The following is a 23869-nucleotide window of genomic DNA, read 5'->3' as shown; positions in this document are numbered from 1 at the left end:
TTGTTTTTTGTGGCTATTTTAGCCAAAAAAGCCTGGGCTTTTTCTTGCCAAACGGAGGCATTATCATAGGTTTTAATAATTTTTATTAAATTTTATTAAAAACAAATTTTAAAAATTTATCGTTAAAAATAATTTTTTATCTATGTTATTAAAAATTAATTATTAGTGACTTTTTTTGTGGTGATTTTTATAATTTGTTACTAAAACTTATAATTAGGCCTCATTTGGGTACATGTTTTTTTAGTAATATTTTGACTTTTTAGTTAAAATGTGATGTAAAAAAAACTAGTATGTTTTGGATAACTTTTTGACTTTTTACCAATGTTTTGAAAACCGGACCGGTGAGCTAACCAAAAAAGGGACCTGGTGTACGGGTCACCGGTTCAACCGTCTGGTCAAAGCGGTCGAACCGTGACGTCATAATTAATATTATATAATTAAAAAATATAATTAAAAATTATAAATAAATAAAAATATGTATAAATACTCAAATAAAAATAAAAATTGTTGTATAATATTTATTAATAATATTTAATAAAGTCATAATTGATAAAAAAAAAAGTCACTTGTTTTAAACATTACCTCCAAACAAATTGATTGAATGTTAGGTTTAATTTTGGAGGGAAATGAAATTTTCAACTCTCCCTACAATTAATATGTTTCAAATAATTTGAATGAATCCCACATAGAATTTTGTAAGTTCTTTTTGAAAAATCTTTTCCTATAAATAGGAATAGACTTTCATAATCTTCTCCAACTTTCAATGAGACTCTTCCTTATGAGAGGAGACTCTTAAAATAAGATTTTTTAGTCAAAATTTTAAAATATATTTATAACATATATATATATATATATATATATAAGAGAAAGAAAAGAAAGAAAGAAAAAAAAAAAAAAATCACCGGTCTAACCTGCCAAAACCCGGTCTGGGTCACCGGTTATCCCGGTTTGACCGCCGGGTCCAGCGATTTTTCATTTCCAGGCCGGTTTTGCTCCTAGTTCGGTTCTAGGGGATTGACCGGACCGGAAGAAGGCCCGGTTCCCGGTTCGACTGGTCGGTCCGATCCGGGTTTCACAACATTGCTTTTTACGAAAAGATGTGTAAAAAGTAGTGAGAAAAAGGAATCTTTGACTTTTTTACATGAGTTGTTAGTTTTTTTAGTTTTTTTAGTAACTTTTTGACTTTTTGGCTAAAAGGGCACTTGCCAAACGAGGCCTTAGTGACTTTTTCTTTGATAAAGTTTTCAAACTGCTGTTAAAAGTTAAAAATTAGTGACTTTTTTAAATAATTTTTTTAAACTGTCGATAAAACTTTCAAACAAAAGTCACTAATTTTAAGAGGAACCCCTGTGAGATTATATCTTTTATTGGAAATTATCTATTGTATAGAAATATCTGTTTTGGACTATCTATAGAGGATAGTTTTGACTATTATAGAAATTGAATGAAGGATAGTTTTGATTGTTATAGAAATTGTATGAGGATTAGGTGAATTGGAATCACTTATTCATACATCTTACATCAAGCATTGTTGCATACTTAAACATTATAAATGTTCTGTTTTGAGAAAAAGATGCAAATACCTTGGCGAATTTAGTTAGGGAGTGAGGTTGTGGTTATTATGTTAGCTTGTGTGTCCTTGGTGAAAATCCAAAAACCCGCGCGGTTAGGTGCCGATCCTTCCAATTAGTACAAGTAAAATAGTTTTGGTAGTACTTGTATAGCCTACTAGCAAACACATACCTAGAGATTCTCAGTGTTTTATATCCACTACCCTGTTTCTGTTATAAAAGGATTATTTTCATGACTTGATATATAATCTGACATTACATAATTTTGAGATGAAAATTGAGGAATGTTTAACAAATGGCATGCATGTGTATTCATCATGACTTTGTTAAAATTCATATGTTACGTTAAAGTATCTTTACTGGATTTTGGCTCGCCATATGTGGAAAACAATATTTAGGTGCTGATCAGAGACGAAATCAGAATTTCAATTACGGAGGGGCCGAGATATGAAAAAAAAAACCATTTATATATCAATTGTTATCTACTGTCATATTTCAATTCAAAAATAAAAAATAATTAAGATTTGATATTAAAATAAGGGAATCGTTATTCTCACTCAACTTTATTCCCAATACACTCCCTTCTTTATTTTTATTATACATAGAAGGGAGTGTATCTGGAATAAAGAGGAGTGAGAATAATTACTATGTCTAATAAGGACAAAGAATGGAGTGCATTTGGAGTAAAGTAGAGTAGAGTAGAAATAATGACTCCCTTAAATAACACATAAAATTTATTATCTATTTAGTCTTCAGATGATCAAAAAAGAAGTCATACCTACTCAACTTTAATAAATAAATAACAAAGAAATCATAACTTAGTTAATTCTTTATATATGCTAACTCCCAATTATCGATTAAAGTGAAGGTAATTTTTTTTTTCTTTTCAAATTTCAAAAGTTTTACTAGGTCTCACGTGAATTTCATTAATATGATATTAACATTATGAGTATGCTTCATGTGGTGATAAATAAATTGTGATAAAAAAATATATATATAATTATGTATTATTACTGTTAAATTATGCTTTTATTAAATAAATCTATAAAAAAAAGATAATAATTCTATTTTTTTGGTGTACAAATTCTTTCGTACAGATGAGCTTGTTTTTATTAAGGCCCATTAAGTGTTCAATATTGCTAAGGTAGAGCAACAGGGGCATTTCTAATAACAAGAAGGTTTTTGGTATCATAGCATATCATCCTAATAGCATTATTCCTTTGAACAAGGGGGCAATGGCCCCTCACTGTCTACAAATAGATCCGTCTCTGGTGCTGATGATATGTCTCTATTAAGGACATAGATTGGGAAGGCTTGGAGCCAAGGGCTTCTTTTATTTGTTTGATGTAATTATTTTGTATAAGTCTTGGGCTTAGTTGTATTGAGTTAAACTCATTTTGATATACCCAAGTGCCGATTTGGAAAGATGTAACCATTAGGACATATGATTATTTGATTTTACTTTTATTTTAAATTCATGTATCCATGTCATATATTATAAATTTAAGATCTAGAATTTATAAATATATACCGCTTGTGTCATCTTTTGTATGATCAAGATTATAAATGGAATATAAAATATGAGTTTATTGATTATTTGTAAGAAATATTACGAGATGGGATATTATTATTTATTTTGGAACGTTACACAAAGACTACCGTCGTAATCTTCTCAAAAATAAATAAGTCAATATAATTTGTGACGATTGATTTCTAAATTCAAACATAAGAATGTGCAAAAGTGGCCAACTAAGTTGGTTCAATTAATTAAAAACTAATTCTATTCAAGTATAACACACATTTTCTCCCTATGCTTTTTTTCTCTCCAATCCCCCTACAGGAAAATGTTTAATTCAATATTGAAAATGTAATTTGCAAAACAAAATAATCGGAGGGAACAGAGGAGAGCGGAGTGGAAAAAGAGTCTAGCAGGTACAATCATGTATGGCAACAATCGTCACTAAAAGAGGGCGAAGTCAGGCAAGAGTCTCCTAGGATTGGCTTTTCTTTCAATCCTTGACCAGATTAAAAGGTGGTGTTAGATCCGTAGGGCTCCATCACCGGTTTTATTTTGATAATGTGAACCGTTCAATATGTAAAATTTGTCGAGTACTATACGCCTGTAAAAAATCATGTTGATCAAATATCGATATTTATTTTATCGGATCAGATTTCTATTAATTGTTTATTTTTTTACCGTCTATTTTTTTTATACAAAACTTATTTGATCACATAGTTATCGATATCGAATCAATGTAATTTATATATATATATATAATACTTGACGAGTTATACACAACGAGTCCAATAACATCCTCAACTGGAGGGGGCCAAACCCCTGCACTAATAGTTGTTAGCAGTGATCTTCCATGATGAGTCTCACAATTTTAATTAATAAAAATTAAATTGTTGCATCATGTGTTATTGTCTTTGGAACAATAAATAATTTTTCATAAAATACAGTAATTATATATCTAAAGGCTTTTTTTGATCTAAGATTTGTGTAGCAAAACGAAAAGAAGAAATAAATAAATAAAATCAATCAAATAAACAACCTATTTGTGCTTAGAAAATGATAAAGAAAAAATTAATAGATATATAAAATAAAATAAAATAAAAAGTTCAACAGATGTGATTCACAAGCAACTTATCGAGTCTTGGGTTGGAACAGAAAAGGGGAAGAAAAAATGAAAATGGTTTGCCTTTGCATTTCCATGTAAAACAATATTTACCAATAAATTTCATCTCACAGACAAGTATTTTAATTAGTCTTAACTTTTTTCTATTGATCTGTTAAGTCCTATTAGTGGAGAGTTTCTTTTTGTGTGGTCCTATTTTTGATTTTAATAGTGTTTTAGTAGACAACTATACCATTTTATTAATATAATACTCTAATGTGGCAAGTATTAATGTGACGCTCCGAAAAAATTAAAAACTTCTTAATGTATTTTTTTTCTAAATGTGACAACGCAGCGGGTATGACGTGATACTCCAAAATTTTTACTCAAAAAAAATAAATAAAAACTCTTTAGTTTACTTTTCTCTAATGTGATAACGTGGCGGGTATGATGTGACACTTCAAAAAAAATAAAAACTCTTTAGTGTATTTTTCCTAATGTGGCAACGTGGCAAGTATGATGTGACACTTAAAAAAATTAGTGTACTTTTTCCTAATATGACAACGTGATGGGTATGATGTGACGCTTCAAGAAAAATAAACTCTCTAATGTATTTTTCCTCAATGTGGCAACGTGACGAGTATAATGTGACACTTAAAAAAAAACTGTTTAGTGTACTTTTTCCTAATGTGACAACGTGACGAGTATGATGTGATTTTAAAAAAAATAAAAATATTTTTCTCAAACGTGATAACATAGCGGGTATAATGTGATACTTCAAAAAAAATAAAAACTCTTTAGTGTACTTTTTCCTAATATGACAACGTGGCAAGTATGATGTGACATTCTAAAAAAAATTAAAAACTCTTTAATGTACTTTTTTCAAATGTGACACTCTAATATGGCAGGTGTGATGTGATACTAAAAAACTCTTTCATTGTATTTTTTTTCAAATATGACATTCCAATGTGCCGGTAAATGAGTCATTACAAATCCAAAAAAAAATTAAATGGATCACAAAAAAAACATATGAGACTATATGAATTATAAGTCCAAAATATAATACTTATTGGTCAATCTCCCTAAAATATTCATATTTTTTTTTTTACGTATTTTCCTTAAAAAATCCAAAAAACTAATGCAGCATAAAAAAGAAAGAAAAAAATGTGAGACTATAAGCTAATGAAAAGACAGAAGCAAATTATTTCATCTCCAGTTGAAAAAGTCGTATTTGCCCCCAGGTCATCTATATATAGACCAGAAGGGCAAGGGCGGCAAACAAAGGAAACATGGTGGTCCAAAATGTTCTTCACATGAATGCAGGCAATGGAGAAACTAGCTATGCCAATAACTCAACCCTTCAGGTCTCTCTCTCTCTCTCTCTCTCTGTTTTATAAATAGGATAAATTTATCAAATGATAAATTTATTAATCTCTTTTGTTTTTATAAATAAATTTACAGTAATAAATTTATCAATCAAAACCTGTAGATAAATAAGTCTAGTTAGTAGGACTAATTGGTAAGTATCCCTTTTAAATATCAATCAACATGTACCGTATTGGTCAATACATATCTGGTTTTTTCATTCTAACACCGATACATTCCAGTACATTCCGGTATATTGGTTGAAATGAAAATCACATGTGTATCGGTCAATTCCCAAAACGTATCAGGTTTCACACCTGATATGGCGAGTTCAATTGCTATGAAGCACTTTTTTGCGACTGTTAATTTTAAAAAACTCCTGACCGCGACAGTTGATTTTAGATGCATATCGTTTGATACTCTTCATAATATGACACCGCAATCAATACCGATATATGTCCAGATAGTACTATTTAAAATTATGATGCAAACCCTTGCATCACCTTTCACTACATCATATAAGTGTTTTACGGACCAAACTCTTTCATCTCTACAAGTGAAAATTTTGTTGGAAAAAATGACCTTAGCAACAAAATGAAAATGTCGCTAATAAATATAGTTTTAGAGATAAAATAATTTTGTGCCAAAAGATTTACTTTTTGAACAAAATTTTTGGTCCCAAAAAAGTAGTAATTCATTATTAAATGACTAATTTTGTCGCTAAAAATACAATAATGACATTTTTGGAAATTAAGATATTTCAACTCTTATTTTTTGTGTCTAAAACATTAATTTGTTGTAGTGTTTATCAACTCTCACTACAGGAAATGTAGGCTTTAACGGCATTTATTTAATGGCGTTTTTCTGAACGTCACTGTTTTATAATATTTAACGGCGTTTTGCAAACGTCGCCTTTTGTTAAATGAAAACGGCACCGTTTTAATGATAGGAGGCGTTCAAAAGCGCCTTCAAATCTCTAAACCCTATCTCCCTAAATGGGCCGGCCGCTGACTCACTCTTCTACACCCTCTTCCTAAGCTCTCACTCACTCAACCCTCTCCTGATCTGTGGACGGCTCTCTCTCTCTCTCTCTCTCTCTCTCTCTCTCTCAAATACTTCCAATAGCAGTGATTCATCTCAGAATATCAATCGATCGATATCTCAACGGATCGCTCTCTCTCAAGCTCTCTCTCAACGGATCGATCGATCGAATCTCGGTGATTCATCTCAGAATGACATCTCGGCGATTTCGATTTTGATTTCAAAGCGCGCTCTCTCTCGATTTCGAAGGTCTCTCTCTCGATTGCGAAGGTCTATCTGTTATGCGGAGATCAAGGCATTGAGAGAAGGCAGAAAGGTTCGGATCTACCCCTTCTCTCTCTTTATATGACTATCGTAAATCTGATTCGGTGATTCTGTTTTGTTTGTGTTGGTTCAGTGATTCTATATATATACATATATGTATGTATATATATATATATATATATATTATAACTCTCTTCTGTTTTGTTGATTTGGTTGTTGCCAAGTTTTGATTCTGCAATGCGATAGTATTGCTCTGTTTCAGTGATTGATAATCTAACAGAGCTTGTTTTGCTAACAGAGCTTGATTAAGATAGCCAAGATTCCTCAACCCTAGGCCTCTCCAAGGAAGAGGTAAACAAATCTTATTTCAATTCTGCCAACAAAAACCTTTACTACCATACGAACCGCAAAAAACCTTCTGGATAATTGAAGATAACTTGTCTAAAACATACTTAGGAATCTTAAAAAAAGAGAAAAAGCAAATGGGAATAGACTGAGGAACATATTGAGCCAGAGTACACTGGCCTGCCATATTAAGAAGACCACATTTCCAGTGCTGAAACGTTTTATGAATTTTTTTGATCAAGGCCCTAAATACCTCATATTTTTTAGTGGTATTGAAATCCAAATTTGCCCCCAAGTAGAGGCTAGGCTTACTCACACGATGAATATTTATTGGGCTTAGCTAGATATTTCCATATTCCAAGCCTTGCTTATATAGTTAAATTACCCTTCACCTAGATACGAGTGCATTGAGTTTTTCAGTGCATTCAAAAAGAAGCGACAAATTTACTCAATAAAGCTGAAAAAATAGCTTTTAAAGCGTGTTTAGCAAGAATTTAAAGGACCAAAAAGACAACAATATATTGGCTTCTCATTTGGTAGATGATTTATTAGTTTTGGGACTACATTCTGATGAATAAATTAGGTTGGGAAACAATACTCATTTGCATCCACTGACGTTTCTGCAATTTTTGTTAGTTTCCTGTCTAAGAAAGTTTCAAGCAGACTTGATATCTTTCTCAGCGTTGTAGCTAAGTTTAAGTTGATTCAAATTCGAAATTTTTGTGTCCTGAATTGTCATTATCTTAATGCTAATCTGCAATCTGCCATTAACGTACCTGCATTGGTGTCCTATAATCAATCTGAGGCCACGATACATGAGGGTTGTGTTGATTCAGATATTAATGTCAGGGTAAGAAGTTAAAAGCCATTGTTCCTGGTGGGTATTTATTTGAAATTTTAGAAGTATTTTGACTGTAAACAATCTAGCCTTGTCTATCTGTCTGTCCTACGTATGGAATTTTCAGGCTGCATTACTTATAATATATCTCCTATACATATCATCTCCTGTTCTTTTATATTGCTTTCTCTAAGAATTTCTTTCTAATCTACTTCCATTTCATACATGAACTATAGGTATTTTATTGTCAAAAGTTGCAATCGTGAAAATTTGGAATTATCGGTAGAACAAGGAGTATGGGCAACTCAACGGAGCAATGAGGCTAAACTGAATGAGGCTTTGACTCTGTGGAAAACGTTATCTTGATCTTTTCAGTCAACCGGACTCGACATTTCCAGGTAGGATTTGGGTTTAGTATCCTGTAGTTGTGCAAATTGCAGTCTGGACTATTGTGGTTCTCTGTAAACAGGTTCTATACAGTACACAGCTTGCTAGGTTTTAAAGGAATTCTATTGCATAAGGCAAAGTATTACCTTTTTCTTTATGAGAGATATTGAGTATGAATCTGTCAATGATTTGCTAGGGTTGTGCAAAAATGACATCTGGAAGTATGCACATGGAAGTGCTCATTATGGGCGGAATTTCTCTGTCAAATGGTTAAAGGTACGTTATTTTAATTATCATGTTTATTAGATTTTAGAATTTATTTAGTAGTCAACACCACATGGTGTTTCTTGTCCTGAATCTGTTACCATATTAAGTTTGTCATTCACTCAAGTGTTACCATCATATGTTCTTATCGTGTTATGGATTACTGTCAGAGATAGGTGAGAAAAATGAATCAGGTTTAATTTATGGATTACTAGTTAATGGAATTTGGTATCTTTACGTCTTTTTCGTTGTTGGGTGGCTTTATCTCATGGAATATTATTATGTGTTTTTTCTAGTAAATTCTCAAATTGGGTTTCTATGATAAGCATACATACAAACTGATTGCTCACAATCAGAAAACTAGGATTTTTACCTTAACTTTGTAACACACATGCTGTTACAACTATTCGGAAAACATTGGCAGAAATTGATGAGCAAGCGGAGCTTCTACCTGATGGAACCCTTCTCGTGTACGTAGCTTTGTGGCTTAAAATATTTCATTTTTTTTTTTTTTTTTTTGTTTTGGGTTCTAAATTTGTTGGATTACAATGTGATGTTTTTATTTGTAAGTTATTACTTTAACCAGTTGAAAGCCTTTGCTCCTGCAGTGGTGGTCAAGCAATTGCAGTCATCTATTTCAGAGCTGGGTATGCACCAACTGATTATCCCTCAGAATCAGTGAGTAGATTCACTTTTGCAGAATCAAGTTTTTTGTCATAAAACTAAAGCATCAGCATAACAAAAGTTTAATCTACAAACAGAATGAGTACTGCATTCTTCCGAAGCTACCAGCCAAATTACTTTCGAACTTTGCATTGATCGATATCTGGATAAATTAACAATTCCATGAACTGGAGTGATGTGATGATAAGTTTCTGCCAGTTGTTGTCTCTCCCTAGGAAATAATAGCAAGCTCAGGCTCATTTGTTGAAGAGGCTAATGCTGCTGATCTAATACAGCGCAGACAGCGTTCTGAGTTTCAGTGTAAGTACTCCAAACTGTTGGTGTCATTTTTGTTTTCTATTCTTTGTTTTCATTTTTCAAAAAACACAGAAAACTTGTTAGGTAAAGTGTTTCCAGAAAAAAAGTTCTGAAAGCAACCCAGTTTTAGGAAAGCACCAAATAGTTGTTTTCAAATTTTAGAAAAATTTTGGAAGTGATGGATGACTTTGAACTTTTCATTGCTTTTGTTTCTGAAAACATGAAAAATGAAAATGATACCAAATAGTTATGTACATTTAACATTGACGGTGTCTATTGAATTAACATATTTTCTTTGACAGCAAGTGTGAAGGGGACCCTTTTTACAGCTATTAGTAACGATGAAGTGTACGCCCTTTGCTTGGTCCACAAAGACACAGAAGAAAAGAAAATGCAAATGGATTTGTGAAATTTTAATTCAGTCTTTGTCTTAGAATAGGGAAGAAATTACAAAAGAAATCAATTTTCCTTTTTTTTTTCTCCTTTTTTTTCCCTGTCCCCTGCATTTGACACTGATTTCCTTTGGTTCTTTTCTTACTTCTGTTTCAACTTTGATTACTGTTTAAGTTTATTGATTCCTTTGTCTACTTCTCTGTTGGAATGACTAAAATATGTCATTTCCGCAGGCAAACCTGTATATATGTATAGCATGGGTGGCCTTGCTGATTTTTGTGTCGTGCCAGCACATGGTTTGTGCATTCTACCCAACACAGTGCCGTACATAGAATCTGCTATTTTGGGATGTGCAGTTTTTACCGCATATGGTCCTAAGTGTATAGAGAAGTTGCTTATTAATTCCAAATGGTTTTGTTCCATGAATATGCCATACCTTGAGTTTGGGAGATAGTTGGGATGGACCAATCAACTATTACCATTTTTTTACCTTCTATGTCATAGCAGTGAAACCAAATGTCCAACAAACCCAAATGTCCTTTCATATTCTCATCACAGTTGTCACTCCCCTCTTCCCAGTCTTCCTCAAAATGCTCTTGTTCACAGCAGAGACCATCAAGAACAAACATAGGGTTCTGTGAAGCCATAAACTTCTTCTGAGAATAAGACAATAGAGCCACTGCTCATTATCTTCAGGACCTGATAATGAAGAGAGACATGATCAACATTGGACCCATTACAACATTGGACCCATTACAACATCTGAATCTGTTTCCTCTCTCACTCTCTTTAGATCCCAGGGGAGAAGAAAGAAAGACAGACCCAGATATAGAAAGAAGGGGGAGATTTATCTGAGAAGGTTATCAAGTCTGTCCTTTTTTCTTTTTTTCTTTTTTTTGCCAAAGTTTTGTTCTCTGAAATTTATCTGAGATTTGTTCTCTGGATATTGTTCTCAAATCAAATCACTGAGTTCTACTTCAGTTACTAGCATGCCAGCAAGAGAGTACATTGTTCTGATAGTAATGGAATCCAAGGATTTAGCGAAATCAAGGACTTCATTTTTTTTTGGACTTTTTGCTTGATGATGATATTAGAAATTCTGGTTCTGACGTGGGTAATCATCAGGGATATAGAAATTACTAAAGTCACGAGAAGTTAATAGACGAAACCTATTATAGATTTCTCCCGAGTGGGAACTTAAGTAACCCCCTCAAATATCATCTAATGTTGAAGGGTTCTCTACCATTGATGTCCAATTTATAGGAGGGTAAACCATAGGAAGATTGAGTTTAATAGGAAGGAGACTTGAGTCAATTTAATGGATAATAACCCCTCTTCTTAGACTTAGAAACTGGTAATGTAAGAATTTAAAACATGTCCACTGATAGGGAAGTTGTGCCAAAAAAGGAGTGAAGTTTGCAAGTTCACTGAATGAATTTTATATGTTGCATAAATCTGGCTATCAGTCTCTTGCCCTGATATGAAAAGCTTAATTGTAGTATTTAATAAACATCTTCTGCCCTGTTGTTTCAAAAAAAACTCCCAGCATGTACTCTTTATTCCTTGAATTAATTTCTTTATGCTCAGGTTTCTTGGGAATAATAAATTAGCCGGTACCCTTCCTGCCCAAATGAGTACATCTCTCCTGAATATGTAAGTATTTCTTATATAACCATTCATAGCTTAATTTAAACACATGTAAATGGGTGTTATCAACGAACTTCTTTTGTAAGTTTTGAAGTTCATTCCTTCTTTGGTCTATAACAATTATCAAGAGATGTTTGTTTTCTAATATAGTTTCTCAAGTTTCATGATTATATATAGATTCAAAAGCATAATCAACTATTGAACTACAATGATACATCAGAGATTAATCATTTTTGCCATTTGATTTTTATCAACAGCAACATATTTTTTAGACAACCCTGCTATGTGTGCAAGAAAATCATGTAATAGGCAAGGCAACAATCCTAGTACCTTTGAAACTAAAACTGAAACTGACAGTTTCTACATTGACTTGTACCCTTGAAACTGGAACTGACATTGAGATTTGCTGGGGTGTAATATGCAGTAATTTAGTGGCCAACAACTTCACAATGGAAAGTTCAAACAACAGGTGATTGTCTCCCTGCGGTATGCTTTTGTTTTTATTACATACGATTCTGAACATTCAGTGAAACAACAACACTAAATGAAAGTTAGTTTCTTTCCCGTTAAATTGTTTTAGCATTGAACAACATGAGTTGGTTACCAGCACCTGCTTGAGCAGTCAAACATACGTGACAGTGCTGCTGAATGCAATAGTTTTTTGAACTTTTCATGATGCTGATGTGTGCTCATAAATTTATGTGAAATAATGATGATGGCACCTTTCTAGTTTTGAAGATATGGAATATTTCATTGATCATATCTGTAGCATGTATATGGAAAGACATAGTTTTTAAAATAGACAATCAAACAAATCTAGTAAAATTTTGTCAATTTATGTGGTGTTCTATGCTCGTTTCTGTGTTTGCATAACTGAGGAATTGAAAAAGGGGTTTCAACTTGAAGAAAATTTATTAGATTAATCTGGTGTTTATTGGGTGCAGGTGATCTTTGAGACATCAAGATTAGCTACAATTGTTAATGGGGTTTTAAGGAAGACTACGCAAGACATCAAGATTAGCTACAAATTGTTAATGGGGTTTCAGAATGACAATGAAGGATGGATGGGGGTTTTCCTTTGGATTCTTATTTCTCTTCTTTTTTCTTTTTTTCCTTTGATCTGATTGGGGAGTTGGGTGTTTTGGTTCACATTCTTCTTATTTTTTGTGTTAAATAGGGGGGGGGGGAGTGGTGAGAGAGATGAGAGTAATATTATTTTGTGGCTTTGTATACAAAGTAGTAATTAATTTTTTGGTTGAGAATTGTAAATACAATTTTTGGATATGTTATTTTGGGGGTAATATTAAAATATCATTTGTGGATATGTTATTTTGTGGGTAATGGTGATTGGTGAATGGGAAAGTGAATTAATGATGCATTTGCTATTTAAATGTAAGTTATTATTTCATGTTAGTGTTATTCATTTTTATTATATGTATTTTTTTAGTTTAATCACATAAATTAGCACAATTTCAAAAAAAAAAAAAAAAGAGATATCACGGCGTTTTTTTAAAAAACGCCACTAAAACCCAAAATATTAACGGTTCATTTTTTTAAAAAGATATGACGGCGTTTAAAAAATGTCGCTAAATATCATAATGGTGTCATGGTGTTGTCAAGTAAGACATTTAGCGGCGTTTTTAAAAACGCCGTCTATACTAATATAACGACGTTTTTAAAACGTCATGAAGTTATAGCGACGGCCGCGTCCTCGACGCTTAATGCTAAGCGTCGCAAAACGATTTAGCGGCATTTTTGACACTTATAGCGGCGTTTTTTAAACGCCGCTAAAAGCTGAATTTCCTGCAGTGTCTTCCTTGTACACCAAAATCAACATTACTTAAAAAGAATAATACATCATTTTTATTTACTCATTCTTTTTATTTATTATGGCATCTAAACAATTTAATCATATGTTTATTCAGAAAACAGCAATATTGATGGCGAGGCCAGTTCTAGAAGACACCCTCAAGAAAGTGTACAACAATGATGCCTTCCCAAAACACCTAAAAATAGCAGATTTGGGTTGCTCTTCAGGACCAAACACATTCTTAGTCATCTCTCAAATAATTAACATCATTCATAATTTGATGCAACAAAACAATTGCAAAGCACCAGAGATTGAAATATGTTTAAATGATCTTCCCCAAAATGACTTCAACAACATTTTCAATTCGCTCCCAACATTCTATAAGAAGATCAAAACAGAGAAAGAAGAAAAGTTACACGGGACTTGCTTCGTATCAGGGGTGCCTGGTTCTTTTTATTGTAGGATTTTCCCAAGAAAGAGCTTGCACTTTGTTCATTCGTCTTATAGTGTTCACTGGCTCTCTCAGGTTTGTGTTGTTTTTCTGGTATCAAACATATGCACACAAAAATCAAGTATAAATCAAATTAAGGGTACTAAAGTGAAATAACATTTATCAACTTAGCTTATGATCAAACTAAATTAACTATTGAACTCCAAATTTAAACAAACAAAACATTCATAAAATTGTTACCATATCTTACTTTTTAATTTTTATTTATTGCGCGAGAGGTGTTGACATCACAACAAAATTAGTTAATCAACACGACATGTTAAGTAATTTTTTATTTTTATTTTTTATATTAATGATAGGTTCCTGAAAGACTGGAGAACAAGGGAAATATATACATGGCAAGGACGAGTCCACCGACAGTTTTTGAAGCATATTTAAAGCAATTTCAAATGGACTTCTCAACATTTCTAAGTTTGCGCTCTGAGGAAATTGTAGTTGGCGGGCCTATGATTTTAACGTTTCTCGGTAGGAGGATTGCAGATCCCACTGACAAAGATTGTTGCATCCTCTGGGAATTGCTCACAAAGTCACTGCTCGACTTGGTGCCTGAGGTTTAATCCATTTCTCTTCGTATATCCCAATTAAAATTTACGATGCTCATTGCCTTTCTGTAGAACTATTTGAAAGTAACTGCAGCTATTTCATTGGTCGTAGGGACTCGTTCAGAAGGAAGCTATTGATTCATTCAATTTTCCTTTTTATTATCCACACAAGGATGAAGTAAAAGCAATAATTGAAAAGGAGGGGTCGTTCAATCTTGAAAGGCTGGAAGTTTTCGAGTGCAATTGGGACGCTAATGACAACAATGATGATGAACATTTTGTGTTTGACAAGGATAGGAGTGGTAAAAATGTTGCAAATTTAATAAGAGCGGTTACTGAACCTTTGGTGGTTAGTCATTTTGGAGAATTCATAGTTGACGATGTTTTCAAAAAATTCGCAAACCATGTTGCTGATCATCTATGCTCAGAGAAATCCAAGTTCATCAATATCGTCGTTTCATTGTTGAAGAAGTAATAAATTGACAAAGGAATGACCTCAAAACAAACTATTCCGATTTCCTTAGATTTAAGAAAATAAACTCGTTTCATTGTCGAAGAAGTAATAAATTGACAAAGGAATGACATCAAAACAAACTATTCCGATTTCCTTAGATTTAAGAAAATAAACTGTTTTATTTTTTATGTAGAACTTGCTTGTAGTATGCAGATGTATCTTTTAAAGAACAAGTTGTATCAGTTCTTGATATTAAACTGCTTATAGTTTGCATGTATATGTTGGAAATGGTTATTTTTTCCTCAAGTTCGGTCTATTTTTAGGTGGGCCCCGAGTGTCGATTTACTCGGGTCAAAGTGGTAACGCGTTCTATGCTGCGTTGTGATTCACGTGGTATATTTGGTTGCTTAAAACCATTACCGAGTGAATGGGAAATTGAAGCCAAAATGTGCTCCATGGAAATGGAGTTTTGGTGGAAATTTCTTAAGGTTGTAAATTGGCTTGTCCCACATTGATTTGGTGGGAGGTTTTGAGGCTTAGGGTGTGATACTTGGGGTGTGCCCCAAGGGGTACCCAAGTGTTTTAGAGGGAGAGGTTATGGGCAAAATGGGCTAGACCCATTGGACCCAAAAATCACCACACGCGCGCGCGCGCCGCCGCCGCCGTCCGTCCGGGCGGGCTGGGCTGGGCCTGGGCTTGGGCGCGGGTGCGTGGTGTGTGGTTGGGTTGGGCTTCTAATCTTTTTGGGCCAAAAACATTTGAATTTAATTTTATTTTTTATTAAAATAAAATCCAGAATTCAAATTAAATTGGTTTGGATTAATTTATTCATCCAAACAGGGCCCTTCCCGGTTTCAAACAGAAATAAACTGTTTTGGAATTAATGCACACCCAAACAGGGCCTTCCCGTTTTACTATCTGTTTGAATTGATTCAAATCTGTTTGAATTCAAAACCCAACAGGTATGATACCTGTTCAATTCAAAACCAAGAGCTACATACCTGTTTAATTCAAAATGAAGAGCCACCTTCACATCTATAAATAGGACCACCCTCATTTGATGTTTGCATTCAGAAATTTCGTATTTCACTTCTGTTTTCTATTCTTCATCTTGCTGCATTTTATTTTCAAAAGAAAGAGTGTAAACACTAAGTGTGTTCGTAAGGCAAACAATTAGTAGTGCTGCTATTGTTTGTGGAAGATCATTTCATCCTGGGAGATAGACGTCCGAATTCTGAAAGCACCGTGGAGAGGACGAATCTGTCTTAAGGAGACAGTGTTAAACACTGGACTTGATCAGAAAAATAATTCGAAGAAATTAAATCAAGTAAGTTATTTAATTACTTTCAGTGTTGTTTTTATTTGTTTATTTATTCAGATTTTAATTTTGTTTTTGTAACAAAATAAAATCTGTTTTGTTTTTATTTATTTATTTTTATTTCGAGTTTGATTTTTGTAATCAAACATATTCTCTCCTTTTCTCTATTTCTTTTATTCTTGTTGTTGTTTTGTACACAACAGAATTAAATCTTTTTAAAATACAGTGAAGATTGTCCAACAATCTTAAGACAGACTTTTTTTTGGGTATCTTCATTGTATTTAATTTTCTGTGTTTTCAAATTAATATTCTGGTTGGAAAAACAAATAGTGATTTATGCTATTTGACAGATAGTAGTAATATACTGTCTCTTTTCTTTGACAACTACTAGTAGTACGATACTGGTGTCATTAACAATTCAGAATATTATTTGGTATTACAGAAAATTCTTGTGATATTTTATTTTTCAAGTTTTAGTAACAAGGAAAATAAAATTATTTTGTTGTTATAATTATTTTCTGGTTTTAGTAACTAGAAAATTAATTTGTGTTTTAATATTTTCTGATTTTTGTAATCAGAGATTATGGCTACTGCAACTGAAACTGCATCTGGCAGTGATACTCCTATTGTTACACCTACATCGGTCCCTATCCAGAACCATGTTCATGTACCAATCAATCATGGAGAAAAACCGGAAAAATTTAATGGTACCGAGTTTAAGAGATGGCAGCAGAAGATGCTGTTCTATCTTACAACTCTTAATTTGGCCCGGTTTCTCCATGAAGAGGCTCCAGCACTTAAAGAGGGTGAAAGTGATCGGCAAGTTGTTGCCGCTGTAGATGCATGGAAACATTCAGATTTCTTATGCAGAAACTACATCCTAAATGGCCTTGACAATATGCTGTATAATGTATACAGTCCTCTGAAAACAGCAAAAGAATTGTGGGATTCTTTGGAGAAGAAATACAAGACAGAAGATGCCGGCACGAAGAAATTTGTCGTCGGTAAATTTCTGGACTTTGTTATGGTAGACTCCCAAACGGTAATATCTCAAGTTCAAAGTTTTCAAATAATTTTGCATGATATTCATTCAGAAGGTATGTCTCTTAGCGAGTCATTCCAAGTCGCAGCTTTAGTGGAAAAGTTACCACCGACTTGGAAAGATTTCAAAAATTATTTAAAACATAAACGCAAAGAGATGACTATGGATGAATTGATTGTAAGGTTAAGAATTGAAGAAGATAACCGAAAGGCTGAAAAGAGGAATGGGAAAAATCCCATTGAGTCCAAGGCAAATGTGGTTGAACAAATTCATAAACCACATAACAAAAAGAGAAAGTTTACTGGAGATGGTCCTAAACAAGGCGATAGTAGCAAGAAGTTCAAAGGAAAATGCTATAACTGTGGCAAAACTGGACATCGAGCTTCTGACTGCCGCCGCCCTAAAAAGAATCATGGAAGTACAAGTAAGAAGACCACCAATCAGGCCAATGTAACAGAATTGGATTACATCTCTGACGGAGTGAATGACATCAACCTTTCTGCTGTGGTGTCTGAGGCTAACTTGGTTGGAAATCCCAAAGAGTGGTGGGTTGACACTGGAGCAACTCGTCACATATGTGCGGACAAGAAGATGTTCACTACCTACAATGAGGCAGCAAATGGTGAACAACTTTTCATGGGAAATTCTTCTACTTCTGCTGTGGCTGGACAAGGGAAAGTGATCTTGAAGATGACATCAGGGAAAGAACTGACCCTCAACAACGTACTGCATGTACCTGACATCCGGAAGAATTTAGTTTCTGGGTCTTTGTTAAGTAAAAATGGTTTTAGGCTTGTATTTGAGTCTGATAAGTTTGTATTAACAAAGAGTGGTATGTATGTTGGTAAGGGATACATGAGTGATGGTCTCTTTAAGTTAAATGTAATGACAGTTGTACCGAAAGTTGCTATGAATAAGAATAACACATCTTTTGTTTATATTCTTGAGTCAAATTTATGGCATGGTAGATTAGGACATGTGAATTTTGATGCTTTGCGTAGATTAATTGGTTTAGATTATATACCAAAGTTTAAAATTAATCCTAATCATAAATGTGAAATTTGTGTAGAAGCGAAACTAACTAAGGCTCCATTTAAATCGGTTGAAAGAAAAACCGAACCTCTAGAATTAATTCACACTGATGTATGTGATTTAAAGTTTATTCAAACTAGAGGTGGCAAAAAGTATTTCATAACATTTATCGATGATTGCACAAGATATTGTTATGTTTATTTACTTAGAAGTAAAGATGAAGCCTTAGAAATGTTTAAACTCTACAAAACAGAAGTTGAAAATCAACTTGGTAAAACCATTAAAATGGTTAGAAGTGATAGGGGTGGTGAATATGATGCACCATTAAATGAATTTTGTGCACAACATGGCATTATTCACCAAACTACAGCCCCTTATTCTCCACAGCAAAATGGAATTGCTGAAAGGAAGAATAGAACTCTAAAAAAAATGATGAATGCCATGTTACTAAGTTCAGGCTTACCACAGAACTTGTGGGGGGAAGCAATATTGTCTGCTAATTATGTTCTTAATAGAATACCCCACAAGAAAACCAAAAGCATTCCTTATGAATTATGGAAAGGTCGACCACCTTCCTACAAATACTTAAAAGTGTGGGGGTGTTTGGCAAAAGTTGAAGTACCTGTTCCTAAAAAGACTAAGATAGGACCAAAAACAGTAGATTGTGTGTTTATTGGTTATGCTCAGAATAGTAGTGCATATCGGTTTCTGACTTATAAATCAGATATACCTGATATAAATGTGAACACTATTATAGAGTCAAGGAATGCTGTGTTTTTTGAACATGTCTTTCCTTACAAGAAAGGACAGGAATTAAGTTCACAGAAAAGAACTTATGATTGTACACAAAGTCAAGAGACTAATGACAATCAAACACAAGAGACTAGTAATAGTCTCGACCAACAGGATTTAACTAATGATGAACCAAGACGAAGTAAAAGAGCGAGAACATCAAAATCCTTTGGTCCAGATTTTCTGACATACTTGTTAGAAAATGAACCTCAAAGCTTTAAGGCAGCAATGACAGGTCCTGAAGCACCTTTGTGGAAAGAGGCTGTTAATAATGAAATTGAATCCATTATGCAAAATCATACTTGGGAATTGGTGGATCTTCCACCAGGTTCTAAACCTCTTGGATATAAATGGATATTCAAGAGAAAAATGAAAGCAGATGGTTCAATTGACAAGTATAAAGCAAGACTTGTTGTTAAAGGTTACAGACAAAAGGAAGGTCTGGACTATTTTGACACATATTCCCCTGTGACAAGAATAACATCCATTCGCATGCTTATTGCTATAGCAGCGTTGTTTAATTTAGAAATACATCAAATGGATGTTAAGACAGCTTTTTTAAACGGTGATCTAAATGAAGAGATCTATATGGAACAACCCGAAGGGTTTGTTGTATCAGGACAAGAAAAGAAAGTTTGTCGACTTGTAAAATCCCTTTATGGATTAAAACAAGCACCTAAGCAATGGCATGAAAAATTTGATCATGCAATGCTTACTAATGGGTTTAAGATAAACGAATGTGACAAATGCGTCTATGTTAAAAACACTGACCAAGGATATGTCATAGTTTGTCTTTATGTGGATGACATGCTTATCATTGGAAGCAGTCAAAACATGATCAAATCAACTAAGCAGATGCTTAACAAAAGATTTGATATGAAAGATATGGGGGTCGCAGATGTTATATTAGGAATGAAAATTACTAAAACATCTGACGGATATGCATTATCTCAAACTCATTATATTGAGAAAATTCTTGATAAATTTATCAAGGATGATTTGAATTTAGCTAGAACACCTGTAGACATCAGTCTTTATTTATCAAAAAATAAAGGTGATGCAGTGTCTCAGTTAAAATACTCCCAAATCATTGGAAGCCTAATGTACCTAATGAATTGTACTCGTCCTGATATAGCTTATGCTATCAGTAAATTGAGTAGGTACACTAGTAACCCTGGAGAAGACCATTGGAAAGCGATCATTCGAGTTCTTAGATATCTAAGATTTACTCGTGATCGTGGTTTGAACTTTACTCGATATCCAGCAGTACTCGAAGGTTATTGTGATGCCAATTGGATATCGGATACTAAAGATTCAAAATCCACTAGTGGATATGTCTTTACTCTAGGAGGCGCTGCTGTTTCTTGGAAGTCCACGAAACAAACGTGCATCGCACGATCCACAATGGAATCCGAGTTCATTGCTTTAGACAAAGCAGGTGAAGAAGCAGAATGGCTTCGTCACTTCTTAGAAGACATTCCAAATGTGGCCAAAACCTGTGCCAGCTATTTGCATTCATTGTGATAGTCAATCTGCAATAGGCAGGGCACAGAATCACATATATAACGGTAAGTCACGACATATACGTCGTCAACATAATACCGTAAGGCAATTGTTGTCGAACGGAATAATCTCAATAGATTATATAAAATCTAAAGAGAATATTGCGGATCCGTTAACAAAAGGTTTGACAAAAGAGCTAGTGTATAGTTCATCAAAGGGGATGGGATTAAAGCCTATTACATAAGAGTCGTCATAATGGTAACCCTACTTATATGACTGGAGATCCCAAGAACTAAGTTCAAAGGGACAACTAAGTTATGTATGGCTCGCCAGAAATCACCAAGGGATTAAAATTCCTACCCATTCCTATGGTGAGAGTGATATCTGCAACATATGTTGTCTGCAGGGGTATAAGGATAAGCTTTGCTTTTAATGATTACTTATATCTTGATTAAAGGCATAAAATCAAGACGAGTATAAAGAGATACTCACAATAAGAATCACCTATATGAGTGTTGAACTGGAGCCGGTTCTATGAGAATGCAAAGGCTAAATTCTCTAGAAACACTTATGAAAACCAGGTGCGTTCAAGGCCAAAATGAACACAACAGTGAGAACCACGATGTGTTAGAAGATATTTTGTGTGAAATCTATTGTCTTGGCTTACACAAACGGCTGAACAATTCAAGGCATCGCGTCCATTGGTTAGCCAGTAAGTCCGATAGGTTATCACTAGGGAAGGTTCAAGGCCGAAAACTACCTATCCTGATGTAAGATATTTTCGACTTATACTCTTTCGATAAGTCTGCATATTGTTGCATTTCCGTTGTCATCAAATTCCATTCATGTGGGGGATTGTTGGAAATGGTTATTTTTTCCTCAAGTTCGGTCTATTTTTAGGTGGGCCCCGAGTGTCGATTTACTCGGGTCAAAGTGGTAACGCGTTCTATGCCGCGTTGTGATTCACGTGGTATATTTGGTTGCTTAAAACCATTACCGAGTGAATGGGAAATTGAAGCCAAAATGTGCTCCATGGAAATGGAGTTTTGGTGGAAATTTCTTAAGGTTGTAAATTGGCTTGTCCCACATTGATTTGGTGGGAGGTTTTGAGGCTTAGGGTGTGATACTTGGGGTGTGCCCCAAGGGGTACCCAAGTGTTTTAGAGGGAGAGGTTATGGGCAAAATGGGCTAGACCCATTGGACCCAAAAATCACCACACGCGCGCGCGCGCCGCCGCCGCCGTCCGGGCGGGCTGGGCTGGGCCTGGGCTTGGGCGCGGGTGCGTGGTGTGTGGTTGGGTTGGGCTTCTAATCTTTTTGGGCCAAAAACATTTGAATTTAATTTTATTTTTTATTAAAATAAAATCCAGAATTCAAATTAAATTGGTTTGGATTAATTTATTCATCCAAACAGGGCCCTTCCCGGTTTCAAACAGAAATAAACTGTTTTGGAATTAATGCACACCCAAACAGGGCCCTTCCCGTTTTACTATCTGTTTGAATTGATTCAAATCTGTTTGAATTCAAAACCCAACAGGTATGATACCTGTTCAATTCAAAACCAAGAGCTACATACCTGTTTAATTCAAAATGAAGAGCCACCTTCACATCTATAAATAGGACCACCCTCATTTGATGTTTGCATTCAGAAATTTCGTATTTCACTTCTGTTTTCTATTCTTCATCTTGCTGCATTTTATTTTCAAAAGAAAGAGTGTAAACACTAAGTGTGTTCGTAAGGCAAACAATTAGTAGTGCTGCTATTGTTTGTGGAAGATCATTTCATCCTGGGAGATAGACGTCCGAATTCTGAAAGCACCGTGGAGAGGACGAATCTGTCTTAAGGAGACAGTGTTAAACACTGGACTTGATCAGAAAAATAATTCGAAGAAATTAAATCAAGTAAGTTATTTAATTACTTTCAGTGTTGTTTTTATTTGTTTATTTATTCAGATTTTAATTTTGTTTTTGTAACAAAATAAAATCTGTTTTGTTTTTATTTATTTATTTTTATTTCGAGTTTGATTTTTGTAATCAAACATATTCTCTCCTTTTCTCTATTTCTTTTATTCTTGTTGTTGTTTTGTACACAACAGAATTAAATCTTTTTAAATACAGTGAAGATTGTCCAACAGTATATGCATTACATGTTAAATAATAATAACTTATGTTTTTAATATGATTTAAAAGTTATGCTTTATTTACATTAATATGTGATGGGTTAATTTGCTAGTTTGTTGCATATTGGAGTAACAATGGAAGAGAGAATTCCATCTACCATACCAAGCCACCTATAATGAGAAAGTTTTGGCATTTGGGTTTGGCAAGGGCTAGCAAGTAATTTTCAGAAGAACATCTATAATAGATTGTGATATTTCAATCGTGTTAATGTCACATTTTAATAAAGTATCAAAATCTCATATTTTGATAGACTTACTCAGTAGTGTATATGCTACTTTTAAAATGATTTAATTTCTACCATAAGATAGAATAAAAAAATCACAATGATGAAATCAGAGAGAAATTACAAGATATAGCAATAACAAGAAGGTAAAAGTTTGATGATGGTGACAAAATCTGAGAAAATAACATTGTACTCCCTCCAAAATCACAAGTTTGAAACTTTTTAGGTGCAAACAATTTTTTGGGGTCAGTCTATATATACGAAACTTAGTCTCAACTTTAATTGGTATTAATCGATTAGTTAGTTTAATTAACCGAATACCGAATTATAAAACAAACAAAAAAAAAAAGACAAAAAAACGGGAGAATTCTTTCCAAGGCAAAGTTCCATAATAAACTTGACACCAAGAAAGGAAGATTCAAATGAACTTTTGGAACTAAAGTTGAGTATATCATCAACTTTCTATGTAAGCTAGAAATAGTAAAATTTGAACCAAAATCAACTAGCTATATTCATAAATCTAAACTACCTTTCAGAATCAACCTTCCTAACAATTAGATCAATTTTAGCCTATGATTGTTTTATGAGGAAACAAATTAATCCAAAGAATGCAGATCTTACTTTTGGTAATCATAGACAACTTACTATCATTTGAAGAAGGGAAATTCATTCACTCACATTTCAAATAGTGACTTCACCTAGCTTTAGCATACAGCAATAGTGTTCAAAAAACAGCAAATAAATGCAT

General features: G+C 33.7%; 1 protein-coding gene and 2 long non-coding RNA genes across 5 annotated transcripts; all 3 read left to right on the top strand.

The window, feature by feature from the left end:
• The first annotated feature begins 5401 nt into the window (after positions 1 to 5401).
• LOC145820483 (S-adenosyl-L-methionine:benzoic acid/salicylic acid carboxyl methyltransferase 3-like) lies at positions 5402 to 15308 on the top strand. Its single transcript, XM_082916321.1, has 4 exons — positions 5402 to 5553; positions 13640 to 14050; positions 14335 to 14586; positions 14690 to 15308. Exons 1-4 carry the CDS (start codon positions 5479 to 5481, stop codon positions 15050 to 15052), a joined length of 1101 nt encoding a protein of 366 aa, XP_082772447.1. The 5' UTR covers positions 5402 to 5478; the 3' UTR covers positions 15053 to 15308.
• LOC145820486 (uncharacterized) lies at positions 6401 to 8380 on the top strand. The gene is made up of 3 exons (XR_014362174.1): positions 6401 to 6911; positions 7158 to 7210; positions 8279 to 8380. It is a non-coding gene; the product is annotated as an uncharacterized LOC145820486 (long non-coding RNA).
• On the top strand, positions 8645 to 10000 carry LOC145820481 (uncharacterized). 3 transcript variants are annotated; one of them, XR_014362131.1, is made up of 4 exons: positions 8645 to 8705; positions 9118 to 9163; positions 9302 to 9677; positions 9977 to 10000. It is a non-coding gene; the product is annotated as an uncharacterized LOC145820481 (long non-coding RNA). The 3 variants fall into 3 exon arrangements; XR_014362130.1 differs by lacking the exon at positions 9977 to 10000 and having other exon boundaries at positions 9302 to 9371; positions 9455 to 9968; XR_014362129.1 differs by lacking the exon at positions 9977 to 10000 and having other exon boundaries at positions 9302 to 9968.
• Positions 15309 to 23869: the final 8561 nt, after the last annotated feature.

This window comes from Camellia sinensis, chromosome 2, assembly GCF_055761805.1.
Source record: "Camellia sinensis isolate YWXY chromosome 2, ASM5576180v1, whole genome shotgun sequence".
NCBI classification, from domain to species: Eukaryota; Viridiplantae; Streptophyta; class Magnoliopsida; order Ericales; family Theaceae; genus Camellia; species Camellia sinensis.
This window is presented reverse-complemented; position numbering and strand designations above follow the sequence as displayed.